A 19336-nucleotide genomic window follows, 5' to 3' on the forward strand; every position below is an offset into this window, starting at 1 on the left:
AAATTATTTATTTATTTATTTGAAAGAGAGTGAAAGCGAGAGAGATTATGGAATGAGAGGGAGAAGCAGACTCACTGCTGTGCAGAGAGCCCGATGTGGGGCTTGATGGGATCATGATCTGAGCCGAAGGCAGCTGCCTAACCATCTGAGCCACCCAGGTGCCCCTATTTTCTACCTGTTTTAAACTATTACTTTTACTTCTGGCAAGAAGGAGAGGCAAGAAGTATGTATGCACTTGGCAGTCATTAGTTAAATACTTCACTAGGATCCTATTTTATAAATGAAAAAATTGAAAGGCTCTTGAGGTGGAATGTTGTTCTGATTTCTTCTCTTTTTAGGACATTTTCCCTGTACTTTTAGGGTAATTTTCTTGCCAGATTAGTTTGTAAATTGTCAGTGTTTCCTAAAAGGAGAAAACTCAAATTGCTTGAAAAAACTGAAAGGATACTCTGAAGAATTTTATTAAAGACAGTGTAAACCAAACTAAGTGAGATTAATTCTGTGCCATATATGATTAAGCTATAGACTTTATCTGGAATTATAAAGTATGACGCCTGTTTTAATACTTTGTAATTTTGTTTGTTTGTTTGTTTCAGTGAAAAGTGTAAGGCTAGAGGATTTACCGTGATTGTGGATGGCAGAAAATCACAGTGGAATGTGGTGAAAACAGTAGTCTTAATGCTACAGGTAATTTTATTTTTGACTATTAGGAAATGGTTTTATTTTATAGCAACAGATAAAGTGATAATGGAAATGCATTTCATTTATTTCACTGTGCCCAACCTTCTCAGCAGTGACTGAGTTCTGAAATGCACATTACTGGATTTTAAAAATTCATTTCTGAGTAATAGAGGTTTGATTTGAATAGTAAAATAAATTTGAGACCTATTCTAAAGATTCGTAAATGATAAAAAATAGTATGTTGTGTTTAAATAATTTAGTAAGTAGGCCAGTGAATCCAAAAGTGTAAGATCTTGTCAGACTTACCTGGGAGTTTCTGTGTGCTGTGATATCTACATCGTCCCCTGTCTTCTCCGTTCTGATACTGTAGGTGGCAGCAGGACTGGGTAAGTCTAGGCTGGAAGAGCTTCTCATGTGGTTCTGAGCAGTCTTTTCCTTCTGTTCGTACTTTCCTCTCAAGAGTACCAGGATTTGTGGTACTTCCTGGAAGAAATGTACTTGACAGCTGTGTCCTTGGGAACTTGAGCAGCCCACAAACCAGCATTTAATAAACAGCTGCAGTTGCAGAGTCTTTGGTCTGATACTAGTTTTTGTATTGTGTTCCTCACAGGAAGATTTCACAATCTTTGCTTGTACTAGGTACCTACCTACCTAGTAAACATTCTTAGCTTTATTATTAGGGTATTGAAGACGTTGTGATCCGAAATGGAAAAATAAACCATTTGAGTGATTTAAAGGCGGCAGATTGCTCTAATGTATCTGTGTTTCCTTAGAAAGTCTTCAAGAGAATGTAGAAATTAAGTGAGTTAAATAAAAGAGATTATCTAATTTAGATGAAAGAAAGTGAAAAGGACATTCCTAGCAGGGACACTGACTTAGTGATAGCTCAGAGATAAAACAAATATAATGAAGGGATTTGATGTCAGGTCAGTTTGGAGAAAATAGAAGTTGACAGTTATATGGGAAAATGAGTATTCAGTTAGGTAAATATCACTGACATTGAAAGAAAGATCCAGTATTTTAAATGAATTGAGAAATAATTAGTAGCTGCTTTTGGGTTCTGTGGAAAGAAGTATAATTTCAAATTTTATTTCATTTTCATTTATTTTTTTTTTAAGATTTTATTTATTTATTTGAGAGGGAGAGAGAAAGAGCACAAGCAGGAGTGGCAGAGGAAGAGGGAGAAGGAAGCTTCCCGCTGAGCAGGGAATCCTCTGCTGACTCCATCCTAGGACCCTGAGATCATGATCCAAGCTGAAGCCAGATACTTAACTGACTGAACCGCCGAGGTGCTCCATAATTTAGAATTTTAAATGCTAACTAAGAAGAATGGTTCTTAATGTTTTATTTTTTATTTGGGATTAGAAAAAAGGGATTTTGGGGGGTGGGAACTAGTAATTTCAGTGCTCAGTATGGTTTGGGTAGTGTACTAAACTTTCTATAAATTAATCTCATTTAATTTTATCCTCACAACCTTGGGAGGCAGGTTCTATTATCCCAAAGATCAGCTGAGGCTCAGAGTTTTTATTTTATTTTATTTCATTTCATTTCATTTCATTTCACTTATTAAAAAGATTTTATTTATTTATTTGAGAGGGAGAAAGCATGAGAAGAGGAGAGTGAGAAGCAGACCTCCTGCTGAGCAGGGAAACTGATGCCAGGCTTGATCCTAGGACCCTGAGATTATGACCTGATCTGAAGGCAGATGCTTAACCTACTGAGGCACCCACACACCCCCATGCTCAAAGATTTTAAATAACCAGGTTCTTATAATGAACATGGGAAAGAGCTGCAGTTGGAATTTAACATGGCCTAACTCCCAGGTCTTGGCTTTATCCTTTACAAAGGGGATATTTACCAATGTGGGGGGTATTGGAGGTCTATCCAAAGGATCTATCCATTATCTTCTTCTTAAATGTGTGGCCTAAACCTTTATCATTAGAATCACTCCTTTGGGTTGGAAAGGCTATAGCCCACAGAGGATCAGTTTTTTAAGGGAGCACAGGTTGGTATTCCATCACTTTTTTTGTCTGGTGTATTCCCAGCACTTTTATATTCCATCCCTAAAGATGAACTCTTCTTGTAAAAGTTGTTAAAATAACTATTAGGTGAGAAATCCATTAATTATGACCTTGTGTTCTTCCTTTCATCCTGTCATTCAACTGTGTCACAGATGACCTGTTTGGGACTTGCTGTATGAACTGGACTTTGATCAGTGGCAGTTTTGAAGAACAATCAGTGGATGATTTAATCCCCTCTTGCGATTTCTTTCCTGATAGGTATTTTAACAACTTTTGGATTTATTAATAGTTAACATTTTCAGAAGTTGCAATGGCCTTTTGTTTACTCCTATTCAAACAGTTTTTACATACGTAATCATTCATTGCTTTTATTTCAGAAGGTACTAGTACCAGTTATTTGGGATCCCAGAGCTTAATGTTGGCTTTGTTTATAACTAATATTCTCTAAAATGAGTGGTTTGGTTTTTCTTGTTTCTCACTACTTTAATATTCAATCATTTTGAAGTAATAGCCTTCCACTAGTCAATATATAAATAAACCTCAGTCTAGCCTAGATTTCCCAACCTCTGATAACTTTTGATACTGTTGAATTTTTTTATCTTACTCATAATCCAGTCATTGCAGCAGGCACCAGATTTGTTATGTGCCCAAAAATGTGTTTAAATTGAAAGATTTCTATTTTCTCCTAATTAATAATAATTAATTGTAACCATAATTTATTATTATTCAGTTGTGCCATTTATCATCTTAAATGGTATTTGACCCCTAGAGTTTGTAAATAAAGTTTTACTGAAACTCAGCTATGTCTATTCATTTATATTTTTTATAGTTGCTTTCATACTACAATGACAGACTTGAAGTAGTTGCATTAGAGACTTTGCATAGCCTGCAAAGCCTAAAATATTTATTATCTACACTTTTGGAAAGAATTTACTGGCTCCCGGTGTAGAACATTTGAAATGGTGTGGTAGAACTTTAGAGTCAGACCTGGTTTCTGTTTTAGTACCACAAGTAAACAACTCTGTTATATTGGACAAGCTTCTTTGAAACTCAGTTTACTCTCCTGTAAAATTGGGAGAATGAGATTTCCTTGTTAATGTGAATTCATTTCTTCAACAGATATTTATGGAGTGTTTTCTATATGGCAGGCACTGTCATAGGCTGGAGATATAGGGGTGACATGTAGATAAGGTAATTGCCATTGGGAGGCTAGTGTTCTACTTAAGGAGTCAGTAAGTAATTACGCTAAGTACTAATTAATGTAACAGCAGACAGTGATAAGTGCTATGAGGCAACATACAATAGTAGATGATCACTGAATCAGATGATGCAACTTTAGATAGGGTGGTCAGGGAAGGTCTCTCTGTAACTTAATGGAGGGAGCATTCTTCCTAGGTGTATAGGACAGAAAACACTCCAGACAGAGGAAACATCAAGGGTATAAGCCTCAGGTGGAAACAGACTTGTTACATTCCAGCAACAGCAGGAAACTTAGTATGACTGTGTGTGGGGGGGAGTAATGAGCTAAGAGGAGAGGGTGTGAGCTGAGGTCTAAGGGTCAGTGGGGCCCTGAGCCTGGAGGGCGTTCTAGGCTTTGGAAAGGAGTTTGAATTTTACTGTGAGCATGGAAAAATGTGAAGAAAGGAAGGCAGCCTGTTTTTTTATTTTTTATTTTTTTTAAAGCTGACTCGTTTGGGGATGTTAGCAATGTGGGTGGTAGAAATGGATAGGTTTAAGATCTTATTTAAAGATAGACTGTATGGGGTTTGCTGATAAAATATACATGGAATATTTTATTAACTCAGTAAATGTTAACTTCCATTCTTCTTTAGGTAATATGAATAACCATATCTATTAAATGTGAAATATTTGTCAGAGATTAGCTAGTCCTGTTCTTCAAGTTAATTATCAAGCAGAATCTGGGCTTTTTTGTATAATGGCCAGTAAGAAATATATTTTATGAGAAACTTGATTTTACACTTTTGAAGAAATTCTCCGAAGGTGATTGTGTTAAAAAAATTTCTTTTCATATGTAGAAAAACCAAATGTAGTAGTTTGCCAATTAAAAATTGTCTTACAGCTTAATCTGAATATATACCTATTAGATTCGGTACAACAGAAAAATAATTCACATGTACTGTGTATATTACATTGAAATCTTTTCTGAATCGACTTGTCTTTCCAAGTATTTCTTTATTGCCATGTATGTTTTGAAGTTTGGAGTATTTCTTATTATTTTAATTCTTTTCCAAGGGTCTTTTAATTAGCCCAACCATGAAAACCTAGTAATTTATAACTTTAATAAATTATTCATTTTACATGTATAATTTATAATTTATTTTTTTATTTTTTTATTTTATAGAATGTTGTTCCAGCTGAGGTGTCCCTTGTTTGTGTAGTGAAGCCTGATGAATTCTGGGATAAGAAAGTAACACATTTTTGTTTTTGGAAAGAGAAGGATAGACTTGGCTTTGAGGTAAATAAACTCTGTTAAAAAGCAGAAATGTGTTGTATCTTTAAAAATAGCATATTGCTGCTATTTTATTTGCTCATCGTTGGAAACTAAGCTGAGCTTGTGCAGTGATGAGTCAGTGCCTAAGCAATGATGAGTATATAATTGACATTCAGATACTTGTGGAATATATTATGATTCTTTGTCAAAGACTATAAATTTTTTCTTGTTTTCATTTGTATCACTCTTTATAAACTTTGAGTAAGTAGAACTTTTTATTTAAACAAAAAAAGTATTACTGAGAGGACATTTAGCTAATACTAGGAAACCCTGGACATTTTGAAATTGGAGTCTATTTTGTGTGATATGTCATAATTATTTTTAGTATCTGGTTTGGTTTTCATCCATGAAAAAAAGTTATTTGTCCTTTCCTATGGACACTCTCTGTTTTCATCTGTCTTGTGTAAAAAGTACATCTTATTGTAGATCAGAAAAGAAGTTCCAGATGGAATACAAATTTAAACAATTCTGTCATATTTTTCCTGCCACAACCTGTTAAAAGTTTTTTTTATCTGTGATACTATATCTGGTTCTGAACTGTACCTTGTTTGACATTAATATAGCTATTCAGCTTACTTTTGACTAGTGTTGGCATATTGTATCTTTTTCCATAATACCTTTTTACTTATCATCTATTTACCTATTTCTTTATATTTAAAGTGGGCTTCTTATAGTATCCTTGGGTCTTGCTTTCATATCCATTCTGACAATATGTCCTTTGCAGTGTTTCATAAAACCATTTATATTCAGTGTAATTATTAATACAGGTGGATTAAAATCTATCATCTTGCTAGATTTTATGTACTTTTTGGTTCTTTTTTTGCCTTCTTTTGGATTATTTTTTATTATTACATTTTATCTCCATTGTAGTTTACATCCCTTATTATGAAAAAATTTTTATGTCCATGCCCTAAGTTCACAATGTATATCTTTAATTACCTAAATACTATAGCATTTAATATGTAGTAGAAATTATTTAAAACAGTATATATCCAGCACTTCCATTGTAGTCATACATTTTACTTCTCCTGTTCTATAAACACACAATAGATGGTTACTATTTTTGCCACTGATAGTTTATTTACAGCAATTAAAATAATAAAAAAATGAACTTTATCTTTCTTTATGCCACTTACGGTGTTCTTCATTTCTTTTTGGAGATTCATCTTTTTGTTTGATATGTTCCTTCTGCCTAAAGGACTTCCTTTAACATATCTTGCAGAACAGGTCTGTTGGCTTTGAATTTTTTTAGCTTTTGTTTTCCTTAAAAAAACCTATTGTTTCTGTTATGTTTTTGAAAGATATTTTCAGTGGGTATGGAATTTTGTTGCATTATTTTTTTCTGTTAGCACATTAACTATATAACACCATTGACTTCTCATTCCCATATCTTCTTCTTCTTTTTTTTTTTTTTTTTAAGATTTTATTTGTTTATTTGACAGAGAAAGATCAAAAGCAGGCAGCTGAGAGAGAGGGGGAAGCAGGCTCCCTGTCAAGCAGAAAGCCTGATGCGGGGCTTGATCCCAGGACCCTGAGATTGTGACCTGAGATGAAGGCAGAGACTTCACCCACTGAGCCACGCAGGCTCCCCTCATTCTCATAGCTCCTGAGGAGAGTTCTATTATTTGTATCGTTAGCCTGCTGTGTGCCATATATCTTTTTTCCCCTGTTGGCCACCTATAAGATTTTCACTTTAGGAGCTCCTGGGTGGCCCTGCGTCAGGCTCTCTGCTCGGTGGGGAGCCTGCTTCCCCTTTCTCTCTGCCTGCTGCTCTGCCTACTTGTGATCTCTCTCTCTCTGTCAAATAAATGAATAAAATCTTAAAAAAAAAAAAAAAAAGATTTTCACTTTATTTTTGGGTTTTCAGCATTTTTATTATATAATGCCTAGGTGTATTTTATTTGGTATTTGTTCTCTTTGGTGTTCTCTGCATTTGTTGGATCTCTGGTTTGATGTCAGCCATTAATTTTGGAAAATTCTTAAAAATTTTTTTTAAATATTTTCTTCACCCCATTTTCTTTTTCTATTTCTTCTAGAAGTCCAATTATATGTAACTTAGACTATTTGAAAATTTCTCACCATTCTGTGTTGTTGTTCTTATTTATTTTTTCTGTTTTATCTCTTTGTGTTTCAGTTTGGGTATTTTCTGTTGATCCATTTTCAAGTTACTGTTTGTTTGTCTTTATTGAGTTTGTTGAAACCCATTCATTGTAAGATTACTTTATCTACGTTACCATGTTTTCAGTTTGTGACATTTCTTTTTTTATCCCTTTTTTTTTTTTAAAGATTTTATTTATTTATTTGACAGAGAGAGAGGGAGGGAGGGAGGAAGAAAGGGAGGGACAGTGAGAGAGGGAACACAAGCAGGTAGAGTGGGAGAGGGAGAAGCAGGCTTTCTGCTGAGCAGGGAGCCTGATGTGGGGGCTCAATCCCAGGACCCTGGGATCATCACCTGAGCTGAAGGCAGATGCTTAACAACTGAGCCACCCAGGTGCCCCAATTTTTTTAAATTAGCTTATAATGTAGTATTTGTTTCAGGGTTACAGGTGTTGATTCATTAGTCTTAACATAACACCCAGTGCTCACCACCACACATGCTCTTCCAGTGTCCATTACCCAACTGCCTCATTCCCTTCATCCTCCTCCCCTCCAGCAACCCTTAGTTTGTTTCCTAAAATTAAGAGTCTCTTACGGTTTTTCTCCCTCTCTGGTTTTGTCTTGTTTCATTTTTTCCTCTCTTCCCTATGATCCCCTGCCTTGTTACTTAAATTCCACCTATCAGTGAGTTCATATAATTGTCTTTCTCTGATTGACTTATTTCACTTTGCATTATCCCTTCTAGTTCCATCCATGTTGTTGCAAATGGCAAGATTGCTTTTTTTGATGGCTGCTTAATATTCCATTTAATATATACACCACATCTTTATCCATTCATCTCTCAGTGGATATCTGGGCTCTTTCCATAGTTTGGGTGTTGTAGACATTGCAGCTATAAACATTGGGGCACAGGTGCCTCTTTGGATCACTATATTTGTATCTTTGGCGTAAATACTCAGTAGTGCAATAACTGGGTCATAGGGTAGCCCTATTTTCAACTTTTTTGAGGAATCTCCATACTGTTTCCAGAGTGGTTGCACCAGCTTGCATTCCCTGTTTGTAACATTTCTATTTTTTAAATTTCTATCTCTGTTGAAATTCCCCATTTCTTCTTGCATGTTGTCTTGCACTTTTTCCACGAGAACCTTCAGCATGTATTATATTATCTTAAATTCCCTACTTGATACTTCTACTATTCTGGGTCTTCCTCTAGTTATATCTTTTGCTTTGTTTCCTGACAGTGGGTTGTTGTTTTTTTTTTCGTGCTTTTTGCATTCCTTGTCTTTTGTTGCATGTTGGACATCTTGTTTAGGACTGAGGTAAACAGTATTGTACCTAAACATGGGTCCATCTTGGCTTTTGCTAGGGTTTTTTTGGGGCAGGAGAATTAGCCTAGCCAGGAATTGAATTGACTTTGACTTTGGTTGGTGCTATTATTTTCTTCAGTGTACCACAGGCTTAGGTTGTGTTTATTTATTATTTTTTTTTATTTTTTAAAGATTTTATTCATTTATTTGACAGAGAGAGATGATAAGCAGGCAGAGAGAGAGGCAGGCACAGAGAGTGGAGGAAGCAGGCTCCCTGCCGAGCAGAGAGCCGATGCAGGGCTCGATCCCAGGACCCTGAGATCATGACCCAAGTTGAAGGCAGCGGCTTAACCCACTGAGCCACCCAGGCGCCCCCTCCCTTTTTTTTTTTTTTTTAAGATTTTATTTATTTATTTGACAGAGAGGGAGAGATCACAAGTAGGCAGAGAGGCAGGCAGAGAGAGAGGGGGAAAGAGGCGCCACACTGAGCGGAGAGCCCGATGCGGGGCTTGATCCCAGGACCCTGAGATCAGGACTTGAGCTGAAGGCAGAGTCTCAACCCACTGATCCACCCAGGCGTCCCCTAGGTTGTTTTTATACCACCCTTAACTATAGGTCTTTCCTTTGCACCTTGCCTCAGAAAAGGTCTCTTTGCAATTTTGACACTCCATTAGCAGAAGACTGCTGTTCCTTGTTATTCAGTATTTGTCAGAGGGGCATTTTCTGTTGTTCTGGTTTAGCCTCAGTCTTAGGCTGGCTTTGTGACACTGAGTCTAGGGAATAGGGCCCTCAGCTCAGGTTTAGAAGGCCTATGATACCCTGGGCTCATCATATATTCTTGTCTCTAGTAGGATAGAGGGCTTTTTTTTTCCTTCCCTCTAGCTACAGTGGGACTGTTTTTGTCCTCTAAGGTCATCTGGGTTTGCTGCTTTTCCCTCAGGTCATGAAGGTTTTTATTTTCTAGAAGAGATAGAGTTGAATCTCTGCCATTCTTCAGCTTCATGCCTTTCCAGCGGTGGCTACTATTTGCATCCCCCAGGATTGTACTCTGAGAGAGGCTGTTTTGTTGAAGTTTCTGATCTTTATTATCCCAGTCTTTCTCATGATTCCCAGGAGGTCTGTGAGAAGAGCCCTCAAGTGGTGGAGTTCTTCGTGTCCATGCTTCCCAGGGGTTCTCTATTTTCACATTAGTTCACATTTGGCTTTTAACAGTTCATTAAATGTTAGCTGGATTCTTTCCTGGCTTGTATCATGTCAGGTATTTTTTTTCCCCAGGTAAACAAGTGCTCCAGCCCCATCTTTTCTCAAAGGCACTGGTCTATCCTTAGATTTCAAGTTAGTTGGTTGTCCTGTTGACCCTCACGGGTTCAAGAAAAGTTTTCGTTTTTCACATTAACTTGCATCATTTTGATAGTGGAGATAGTGGTGTAAAGGTTGGAGCATTGTTCTTTCCAGCTTTCTACATCCTAAGCAGAAATGAGTTGCATTTCCCCCCTGCTTTTATCTTATACGCTTTAATCATTGGTTAACTTGACTGGCGTATAGACTTAGTGGAAAGGTGTGCTAGCATTGTAGGGGAAAGCAGTCTGGGCTGCTGGGTTCCATTAGGAAAGGTGTTACCCTGATAGTTGAATGGGAAACTGCATCCCAAAGAGGAGAAACAAAAGTATAGTGAGGGAAGAGGGTTAAGTAAAGTTTGAATGTTGCCATGGTGAGTGAGTACTTTTGACTGGTGGGAGGTGTGCTGTTCATGCCAAGGGCACACAGGAAATGTTGCTCTGGGATGATACAAAGTGAGCAGAAGCAAGTGGTGTAGAAACTAAAGCTGCGAACACTCAGTAGGAGAAAAGATCCCTTTTATGAAGAGCCCATCACATCCTGCTTAAGCATAGGCATCTGCTCAGAAATGCTTTGCTTTGTTGGTCTCATGATATATAAGAATTCACAGTGGCTAAACACCTTGCATCTTAGAGGGTAAAATAGAAGACACATTTCCTGTCTGCTTGGATCTAATGTTATAGATTGCTGTTTAAAACTCAACTATGAAGTTTCTCGTTATCTCCATATTGTTTTCTTTTAGACTGAAGATTCAGCTAGAGTATCTTCCCAAGTAAATAAGCACTAGGCACTTATTAAAAAGCCTGTAATATCCCTAATGAGATGAGAGTAAGTCATTTCAAATGCTGGCTAATGCACTGACAAACATATTTGACTTTATGGTACAGTTCAACACAGCCATTTTTGATACTTAGAGCTATATATAATTAAATTCAGTGTAGATGTTTGTTTAATTAAAAATTATTTTCCTTGGTGTTATTTGGATCATTTGGGCTGTTGTAATTAAGCTTGTGTTTTTGTTTATATTCTAAATATTTTTATTTTTTATTTTATTTTATTTATTCATTTGACAGAGGGAGAGGTGAGAGAGAGCACAAATTGGGGAGAAGGGGCAAAGGGAGAGGGAGCAGCAGACTGAGTAGGAAGCCTAACACAGGGCTCCATCTCAGGACCCCGGAATCATGACCTGAGCTGAAGGCAGATACTTAATTGACTGAGCCACCTGGGCACGCCTGTATTCTAAGTATTTTTAAAGTATAACTTTGGTATAAATACTGCTGTTCCTAGAAGCAAGAGTATGTTTTACTTCATAGAATTATCCATAAGAAGGATTTATTACCAGGTGTTGACAGCATTGATCAAATAAACACATAGTAGTTGTTTTAATGACACCTTGTTCTTCCCATATGATTTCACATTTCCTTCCTCGTCATCTTTTCTTATTTTTCTTCTAGATGACTTTCTTCCTCCTCACTTCTCTGTTGTTTTTCATTAGCGATTGGATATTCTTCTCTTGTTGCTCACCTAAATATTTCCTTATGTCTTATCTCTGAAATAGTTATCTACCTGTCCACTTTCCCTTTTAGTAATTCAGAGATTCATGTACTTTTATCTTAAGCAGCATTATACCTGGTGACTCTGAAAGCTTTTGTTGCTTAGATAATAGTATCTGTAGTCTATCAAATGACAAGATAAAATTGAAGTAGTACTGGTATTAATTTTATCCTCAAATTGGGAGACTAATAATCAAAAGGATCTCTACCCTATTCTGTATTGTCATTCATGAGAGTGAAAGTGTAATTTATTGGCAGTGATAATCAGCCACCATTCTAAATTGTTTTCTTCTCTCTTCTTAATACTGCATCTGCTTCTGGTTTTTGTTTTTTATTTTTTGTTTTGTTGTTTTTGTTTTTGTTTTTTGAGGCCAGTGTGTATAGAAAGTGACAAATGCTCTTCATTGCACAAAATAGGTCATATATAAAAGAGAATGGCCCAAATTAAATGTATAGGATGACACCTTATTAGAATCCTCTACAGAGCTTAAAGAGCCTGTAGAGCTCACATCACAGATAGTTTAATGCGGGTGCCTTCTTTGGCAGTTTGGGGAAATAAGCCTGGAGTGAGTTCCTTTAGGTTGACTTCTTATAAGGCCAGTGAATTTGTGGCAGAGCTAGGGTACAAACCTGGAGTGATTGGCTCCTAGTGCCTAGTATCCTTTCAGTTATATTAGTGCTTAACCTAAGACAGTTATTTGGAAATCATTTGGCATATTCTAGTAAAAACTTTGTCCCTCTGTTCTATTATATCAAAGGGACAACAACATTTAGATTTAGAGTATTTTTTACTAAGGCTGTAGAAATAAACCAGAAAACTTTAATCTATTTCTTTTTGTGAAAGCATTGCACAACTCTCTCTGGAATACTGCAGGAAATAAAAGCTCATTTCTTTTGTAGAAACATATCTTAGTTTATCCTATTCTCAGCAGTAGAACACGTAACTTCTACTAAATAATACTTCTAATAAATAAATTTAACTCATATTAAGTAAAAAATGTTGAACAAACGAATGACACATGACTAAAAATTAAATTATAAGGGACATGATAGATTTTTCAGGAGATATTATTTCAGTGTTTAAATAAACCACTGTGCCAAATAGGGCACACTAGAAGAGCAGAGAGATCATTCATTATATTTTATATTTGTTACATTTTCTATTCAGTTGTCTTTTCAGGAGAGAGCATTGTGGGGGGGTATCTTTCAGATGTGAATTGGTGCTCAATTTAGCAAAGTAGTGTATTTCCTCATAAATACATGTTTCTGTTTCATTGTTGGTATATATATATAGTTAATTGATTACTAGGCACTTCCTAGAAAGGAAAAGCCCCCTTCGTAGGAGGTGACTGTGTGGAAGTATCTGCCTAGATCCGAGAATGGCTTGCTGGCCGATGAGATTGTTCCTGCGGCCTTATTACACTTCCAGTGACAGTTTAACATCATGCCGGTCTCTAAGAGCTAGTCTAAATATAAATAAGGCTTTTTGGAACAAAAGGATAAAGCTGTCTATGACAAGTTTTTCAATAAAAGAGTAATATTTTTCTGTGTTCTTTTTATTCTAAGATGTTTATTTTATTTAAAAAGTTAAGATATTTATTTTAAATTAGCTCTTATTGTTACCTAAACAGGAAAACAATGAAATTGAGATATGCTAAACTCATAAAAGAGAGATTACATTAATTGCCATTTAGGCATAATATAGTTTGCTGTTTCTAAACTAGTCAAAAATGTAATTTGAAGTTCTTTATCTTTTCTTTCACTTTTTAAATGGGGAAAAAAGGCATATAAACTCCCTCAGTTTTTCTCTTACCACCATCTCTAGATTTTTCTTTGTTCTCACTGTAACCTCCCTGAAAGCTGCCTCAGAGAAGTTACATTTTTTTTTAAAGATTTTATTTATTTATTTGACAGAGAGGGACACAGCGAGAGAGTAAACATGAAGCAAGGGGAGTGGGAAAGGGAGAAGTAGTCTTCCCGCTGAACAGAGTGCCCATTGTGGGGCTCTACCCCAGGGTCCTGGGATCATGACTTGAGCCAAAGGCAATTACTTAATGACTGAGCCACCCTGGTGCTCTGAGAATTTACTTTCTTCAGTTGCACGAGATTTCATTGTGCTCCTGCTGTTAGTAGGTCCCTTCTCTTGGTTTTTTCTTGAGTCTTTCTGTTTTCAGGTTTTTTTTTTTTTAAGTTTTTATTTATTTATTTGACAGAGAGAGAGAGAGAGAGAGCGCGAGCGCACAAGCAGTGAGGATGGTAGGCAGAGGGGAGGGAGAAGTAGGTTCCTTGCAGAGCAGGGGAAGCCAGATATGGGACTCAGACCCAGCGCTCTGGGATCATGACCTGGGCTGAAGGCACTGGCTTAACCAACTGAGCCACCCAGCTGCCCTGTTTTCAGGTTTTTAACACAGTATTTGGTATATATTCTTTTTTTAAAAGATTTTTATTTATTTATTTATTTATTTATTTGTCAGAAAGAGAGAGAGAAAGCACACAAGTAGGCAGAGAGGCAGGCAGAGGCAGAGAGAGAGGCAGGCTCCCTGCTGAGCAAGGAGCCTGATGCAGGGCTGGATTCCAGGAACCTGGGATCATGATCTGAGCCAAAGGCAGCGGCTTAACCCACTGAGCCACCCAGGCATCCCTTGGTATATATTCTTTAAAAATGTATGTATATATAGAAAACAAAACTAAAACACTTGGATACCCACGATCCAGCCCAAGAACCTAGCTATCAGTGTCTTGAAATAAAGGTATTGATTTGTATTTATCCATGTTTTGTTCATTTTCTCATTCTGTGTGTTTGTGTGTGTACATATTAAAAACTTAAACGGGAAGGACAAAATCTTCAGAAGAAAATAGGGAGTGTTTATCTTTTATTATTTTACATTTATATCTGTAGAGTTGCCATTTAAAGATACTATTTATTATTAAACACGTTGTTTCACTTGCACATTTTGGGGATGGGTATTAAACTTTCCATGTATCATTTTGCATTGACACTACCATTTGAATTTCCTTTTCTCACACATATATTTTCTTATGTATTCTTGTATATCCTCATTGAAATTTTATTTAGCACACAATGATCTCTTAGGTCATTCTATAATTTGTACTTAAAATATTTTGGTATTTTAAAGTTTACCATTAAAGGTTATCAAGTTAATATGTAAATTTCAAATTTATGAATTCTCTGAACTTCTCCTTGCTTTTTAGTTCTGATTTTCAAATTAAATATTAATATATATTATCCTGAGTTTTACTTTACTATTACAGGACATGTTTTGTTAATACATAATAAAAAATTGTTATAGAAACTTTAATGTGTATAATTTTTTGATTGCCAGATTTATCATGATTTGTGTTTATCTTCTTATTGTAATTAGCTAATTTTAAGGCCATATGCAAGCTTTTTTGCTGAATACGGTGTATCAAAATAACTGATTTTTATTATCAAGAAGTTATTAATATTGATAAAATTTTGAAAATATTTCATCTCAGCTGCATCTCATTTTTTAAAATGTGGAATTATATATGGTTTATAATAACTTATTCTTAGCAGATACCCACAATTTTTGAATTGATTTTAAATGCTTCTACTAATGTATTAAATATTGTATTAATCAAATACATGATAATATCATCATTTTGGAAACAGTATTGCATATTTTAACCTGATTTTACCTCCGTATTGCTTTCATTGCCATTAACACTGGCTTGCTAAATCGTTCTTTTCTTTTTACTTCTATAGGTTATTTTAGTGTCTGCCAATAAATTGACTCGTTACATAGAACCGTGCCAGTTAACAGAAGATTTTGGCGGGAGTCTCACCTATGATCACATGGACTGGTTAAATAAGAGACTGGTTGGTATATTATAGTGAGATTGTTATTACATACAAATAGACATATTTTGGTGACTTTATCATTTTAATTAAGTAGCATGTAGATTGTTCTTTGTTATAAAAATAAAATATATAGTGCATACCATTTGATAGCATAATGCTTGAAGGCAAATCGTCTACAGTCAGTCTTGTAAGTGCTTGCTTTTGTTGTTGTCATTTGAAGCAGTATTACTATCAAAATTTTGAATATTTTAGTTGAATGACAGAGTAGCACAATTTCTTGAGAGGTAATCTAATTGGTGTACCATTTTCAGAGAGGATATTTAAACATCAGTTTGACTGGAAAAGCAGTTTGACAGGTTAAGGTTTTCATTTCTGAAAATGTATCTTTGGCCATACTGAAGTCAACTCCTTTGCTTGCTATGGCATTGTTTAACAAACTACTGGGGACTAAAAGAAAAAATGTTAACTAACTCAGTTTAGATTACAGTTATTCTTTGAATGACATGGGAATTGGTGGTCCTAACCCTCTCCAGAGTTGAAAATCTGTGTATAACTTTTGACTTCCCAAAAACATGGTCAAGGGTCAACTGTATAAGGTTAATTTTATTGAAGAATAATAAACTGGGATATTTCAGAATGGATAACTTGATTTCGATCATATTTGGACAGTTACATAAAACAAATGAGTGTCCCCTTTATTATAAACAGACTTGCCCAAATCCGTTTTTAGAAATATTTTAAGAAACCATGTTAAAAGTTATAGCTAATTTATTTTTATGCTACATGCTTATATATAAAAGTCTTCAGTATATGCAACCAGTATGGATTGGTGATAGGAAAACATAAAGAAAAGTTCTGTATCTGGAATTAGAATATTAATAATGGCCCAAAGCATGTTCATGTAGTTAAAACTGTTACTAGTGCAGATGTTTCTTCACAAAACACAGGAATTTTATTCCTCCTTGTCTGAGGAATAAAAATAATTTCTTTAGGGGCTCCTGGGCAGCTCAGTGGGTTAAAGCCTCTGCTTTCTCATGAACCATGGTTCTGGGATGGAGCCCCATATCAGCTCTCTGCTCAGCAGGGAGCCTGTTTCCTTCTCTCTCTCTCTCTCTCTCTCTCAGGGAGCCTGTTTCCCCTCTCTCTCTCTCTCTCTCTCTCTCTGCCTACTTGTGATCTCTGTCAAATAAGTAAATAAAATCTTTATAAATATTTCTTTTTTAAATTTTAAAAATTTCTTACATTGAAACTATTCATTGTTCTAGAAGGGGGATTTTGTTTTCTCTTTTTTAAGTTGTGCAGTGGTTGTTGAATTGTACGAAGTGGCATCAGGAGAGGAAAAGGGAATTCTGCCTGCCTAATTCTATTCCTCTTAACTGAAAATCCTTATGTAAATAACTTTCAAGATTATTTTTAATATGTTAACAAAATCTTATTGTAGGTTTTTGAGAAGTTTACAAAAGAATCTACATCATTATTAGATGAACTTGCTTTGATTAACAATGGAAGTGATAAAGGAAATCAGCAAGAGAAAGAAAGGTAGGTGGCTGGTGTCTTGCAATTATACCTTTGCGAGGCTGTGATTAACCTTAAGAAGAATCTCTCTATTAATGCAAGCTAAAAGAGGTAAGATGTAGCAATTCTCCAGTCAAAATTGACATACAAAAGTTGTATTAAATTTATTAATTCATGAGAATTTGCTTTATATGTAAAATTTCTTGATTTGAATCAGAGTTTCTCTATAAAGGCTTTTTGATGTATAAAAATGTATTTACCTTAAAAATTCATCTGCAAGAACATGTTCTCAAAGTGAAACCATTTTCTTTTTAGAGTTCTACTTTGCTTATAAAGGAAAAGGTTGTGGCTTGAAGTAAAATTATTATAACCTTATTTAAATACCTCTTAAATGCCTACCTTCTAGAACTCCTAGGTCCTTATAAAATATGTGATATTTATGAATTCAGTTTGGAGAATTTAGTGTTTTTGACTCTGGATGAAGTAATTGTTCAGCTGCATTATCTAAATATAACTATCTAGATTTATCATTTTAACAGATTTCCAGGCTTAACAATTTTCATTTTTCTGTTGATAAGCCAAATCCTTCTCCTGAGGTTAAAAGCTTTTTAGAAGCAAATTAATTCTTTCTGGTCTCTCTTACTAGAACAATAATTTTTCATTAGGAAATTGGAAAGGATCAACATTCATCCTTGTCTCTGTCTTTTGAATCTGATCTTAAAAATGTAATGAAACCTTGATAATATTATTATTATTCCTTGAATACAAATTTAGTCAACATACCAGTTAACTGAGATAATAAGGGAAGTGGGATGTGAGAAGGTCAGAGTTTAACACCCAGTCTTGATTAAAACAAAGTGAAAATGTGAGAACAAATGGTTTGAATGGAAATCTAGTTAAAGTTACAGAAAGCATTTAGGAACATTATTGTCCTGTAGATATCATATAAAAATATAAAATGCAAAATTTTGACATACACATAAATGTGTGTATATAGATAACCCATACACTCCATGCTATGGCTTAGGAATTGAAAACATTGCATAAGTTGGTTGACAAAAATTAGCCAAACTTCTTGCTTTCTGAGTAGCCCAGCAGAGTAAGTTTGATGCTTCTTAAAGTCATTTTCCTTAGGAAAGATGTCCTAAGAGGGTCCCTGTAGAAAACAAGTTCATGGTCATAGCTTAATGCTGTTTACCATATTCCCTCTCTGAGAATGACTGTGAACATTTATAGATTACAGGTCCTGAGAAAGCATTGCAGTAAAGAAACCTGTTTCATGTACTTACATGCCAGTGGGACCCCCTTTTCTCCATCTAATAATATCTTGTTCAGTGTTTTGGGAAACACTTTGGGAAGTGCTAGTTTGCATGACTACATGAAATATCAAATAAAATCTTGTATTTCCAGTTCCTCCCTAGGGAACTCAAGTGTTACTACTTAGTCTTTTTTAAATCTCGATAATAAAGTCCCTCCACTAAATCCCAGATAATGCAGTCCCTCCACTTGAAATTTTCATTACCTTTTTAATGTTATTACTCCAGAAATGTCCAGGCTACACAAGAGGCAAGGGCCCAGATTAATTGACAAAAGTGGAAGATTTAGAGCAGGACCTGTCATTTACAGCATCAAGGTCCTAGGGTTTGATTTACTGTGTACCCTATCTTTCCTTCATCTTCTACTTCCTATATGTGTTTAAAAAAATACAGAGAATGGTCCAACTGCAAATTAAGCACAATTAATACAGGGAAGAGAGTACAACTGCGTGGGGATACACATGCACATGAATATCAGAGACTCCTTTTAGCTCTCAAAGGTTGCTGTAGATAAGTAAATGCTTAATTGGAAGATGGCTTCATGCATTTTTAATGTTCACATTTCTGGGTTGTTATATAGTTACACATTTCATTTTGGAATAAAGATGCAGTGGGAAAATACTAAAATGCATTCCTTTGATGTATTTGAAATAATACCATAATAATAATAAACTTTTTTTCAAGTAGTATATTCTATGATTTATCACACAGTTTTTTGGGTTTTTTTTTTTGGCTACTAATATTTAATTATCTCTAATTGGTTTCTTAATGCTTAAGAGCATTAGCCTGGTAGAATAGTATACTTCAGATTTCCACACCATATGCTCCTGTTTGATATGCATACATAAATGATTTTCTTTGGTCATATAGATAAAGTTTTTAAAAGTTATTCTTGTGGTGTTTGCCAGGTCTGTGGATTTAAACTTTCTTCCATCAGTTGATCCTGAAACAGTTCTCCAGACAGGTAAGATAAAAAATGTGTTTATTGGTGATAGTCAAATCCAATAAACCAATCATATATTGATTGGTTCATGAAATAAACATTGATTAAGCATATATTATGTGAAAAAACTCAAGGGGAATTTAAAAACTGGCCTTTGGTTTAACCTAACGGTGTGTTAATATACTTTACAATATTTTTAGAAAGTATTA

General features: G+C 35.2%; 1 protein-coding gene across 9 annotated transcripts in view; it reads left to right on the top strand.

Annotated features, from left to right (window-relative positions):
- The window catches only part of SESTD1 (SEC14 and spectrin domain containing 1), a 159617-nt gene that overhangs the window by 66140 nt on the left and 74141 nt on the right, over window positions 1–19336 (top strand). For 8 of the 9 annotated variants that reach the window (XM_059166905.1, XM_059166903.1, XM_059166901.1 and 5 more), the window contains exons 4-8: window positions 597–687; window positions 5065–5178; window positions 15258–15371; window positions 16795–16892; window positions 19093–19148. In XM_059166905.1, the coding sequence (XP_059022888.1) occupies window positions 597–687; window positions 5065–5178; window positions 15258–15371; window positions 16795–16892; window positions 19093–19148 (473 nt within the window). The remainder of the gene's footprint in view (window positions 1–596; window positions 688–5064; window positions 5179–15257; window positions 15372–16794; window positions 16893–19092; window positions 19149–19336) is intronic. The other variant, XM_059166902.1, reaches the window with a different exon arrangement.

The sequence above is a fragment of the Mustela lutreola genome, chromosome 3, assembly GCF_030435805.1.
Source record: "Mustela lutreola isolate mMusLut2 chromosome 3, mMusLut2.pri, whole genome shotgun sequence".
NCBI classification, from domain to species: domain Eukaryota; kingdom Metazoa; phylum Chordata; class Mammalia; order Carnivora; family Mustelidae; genus Mustela; species Mustela lutreola.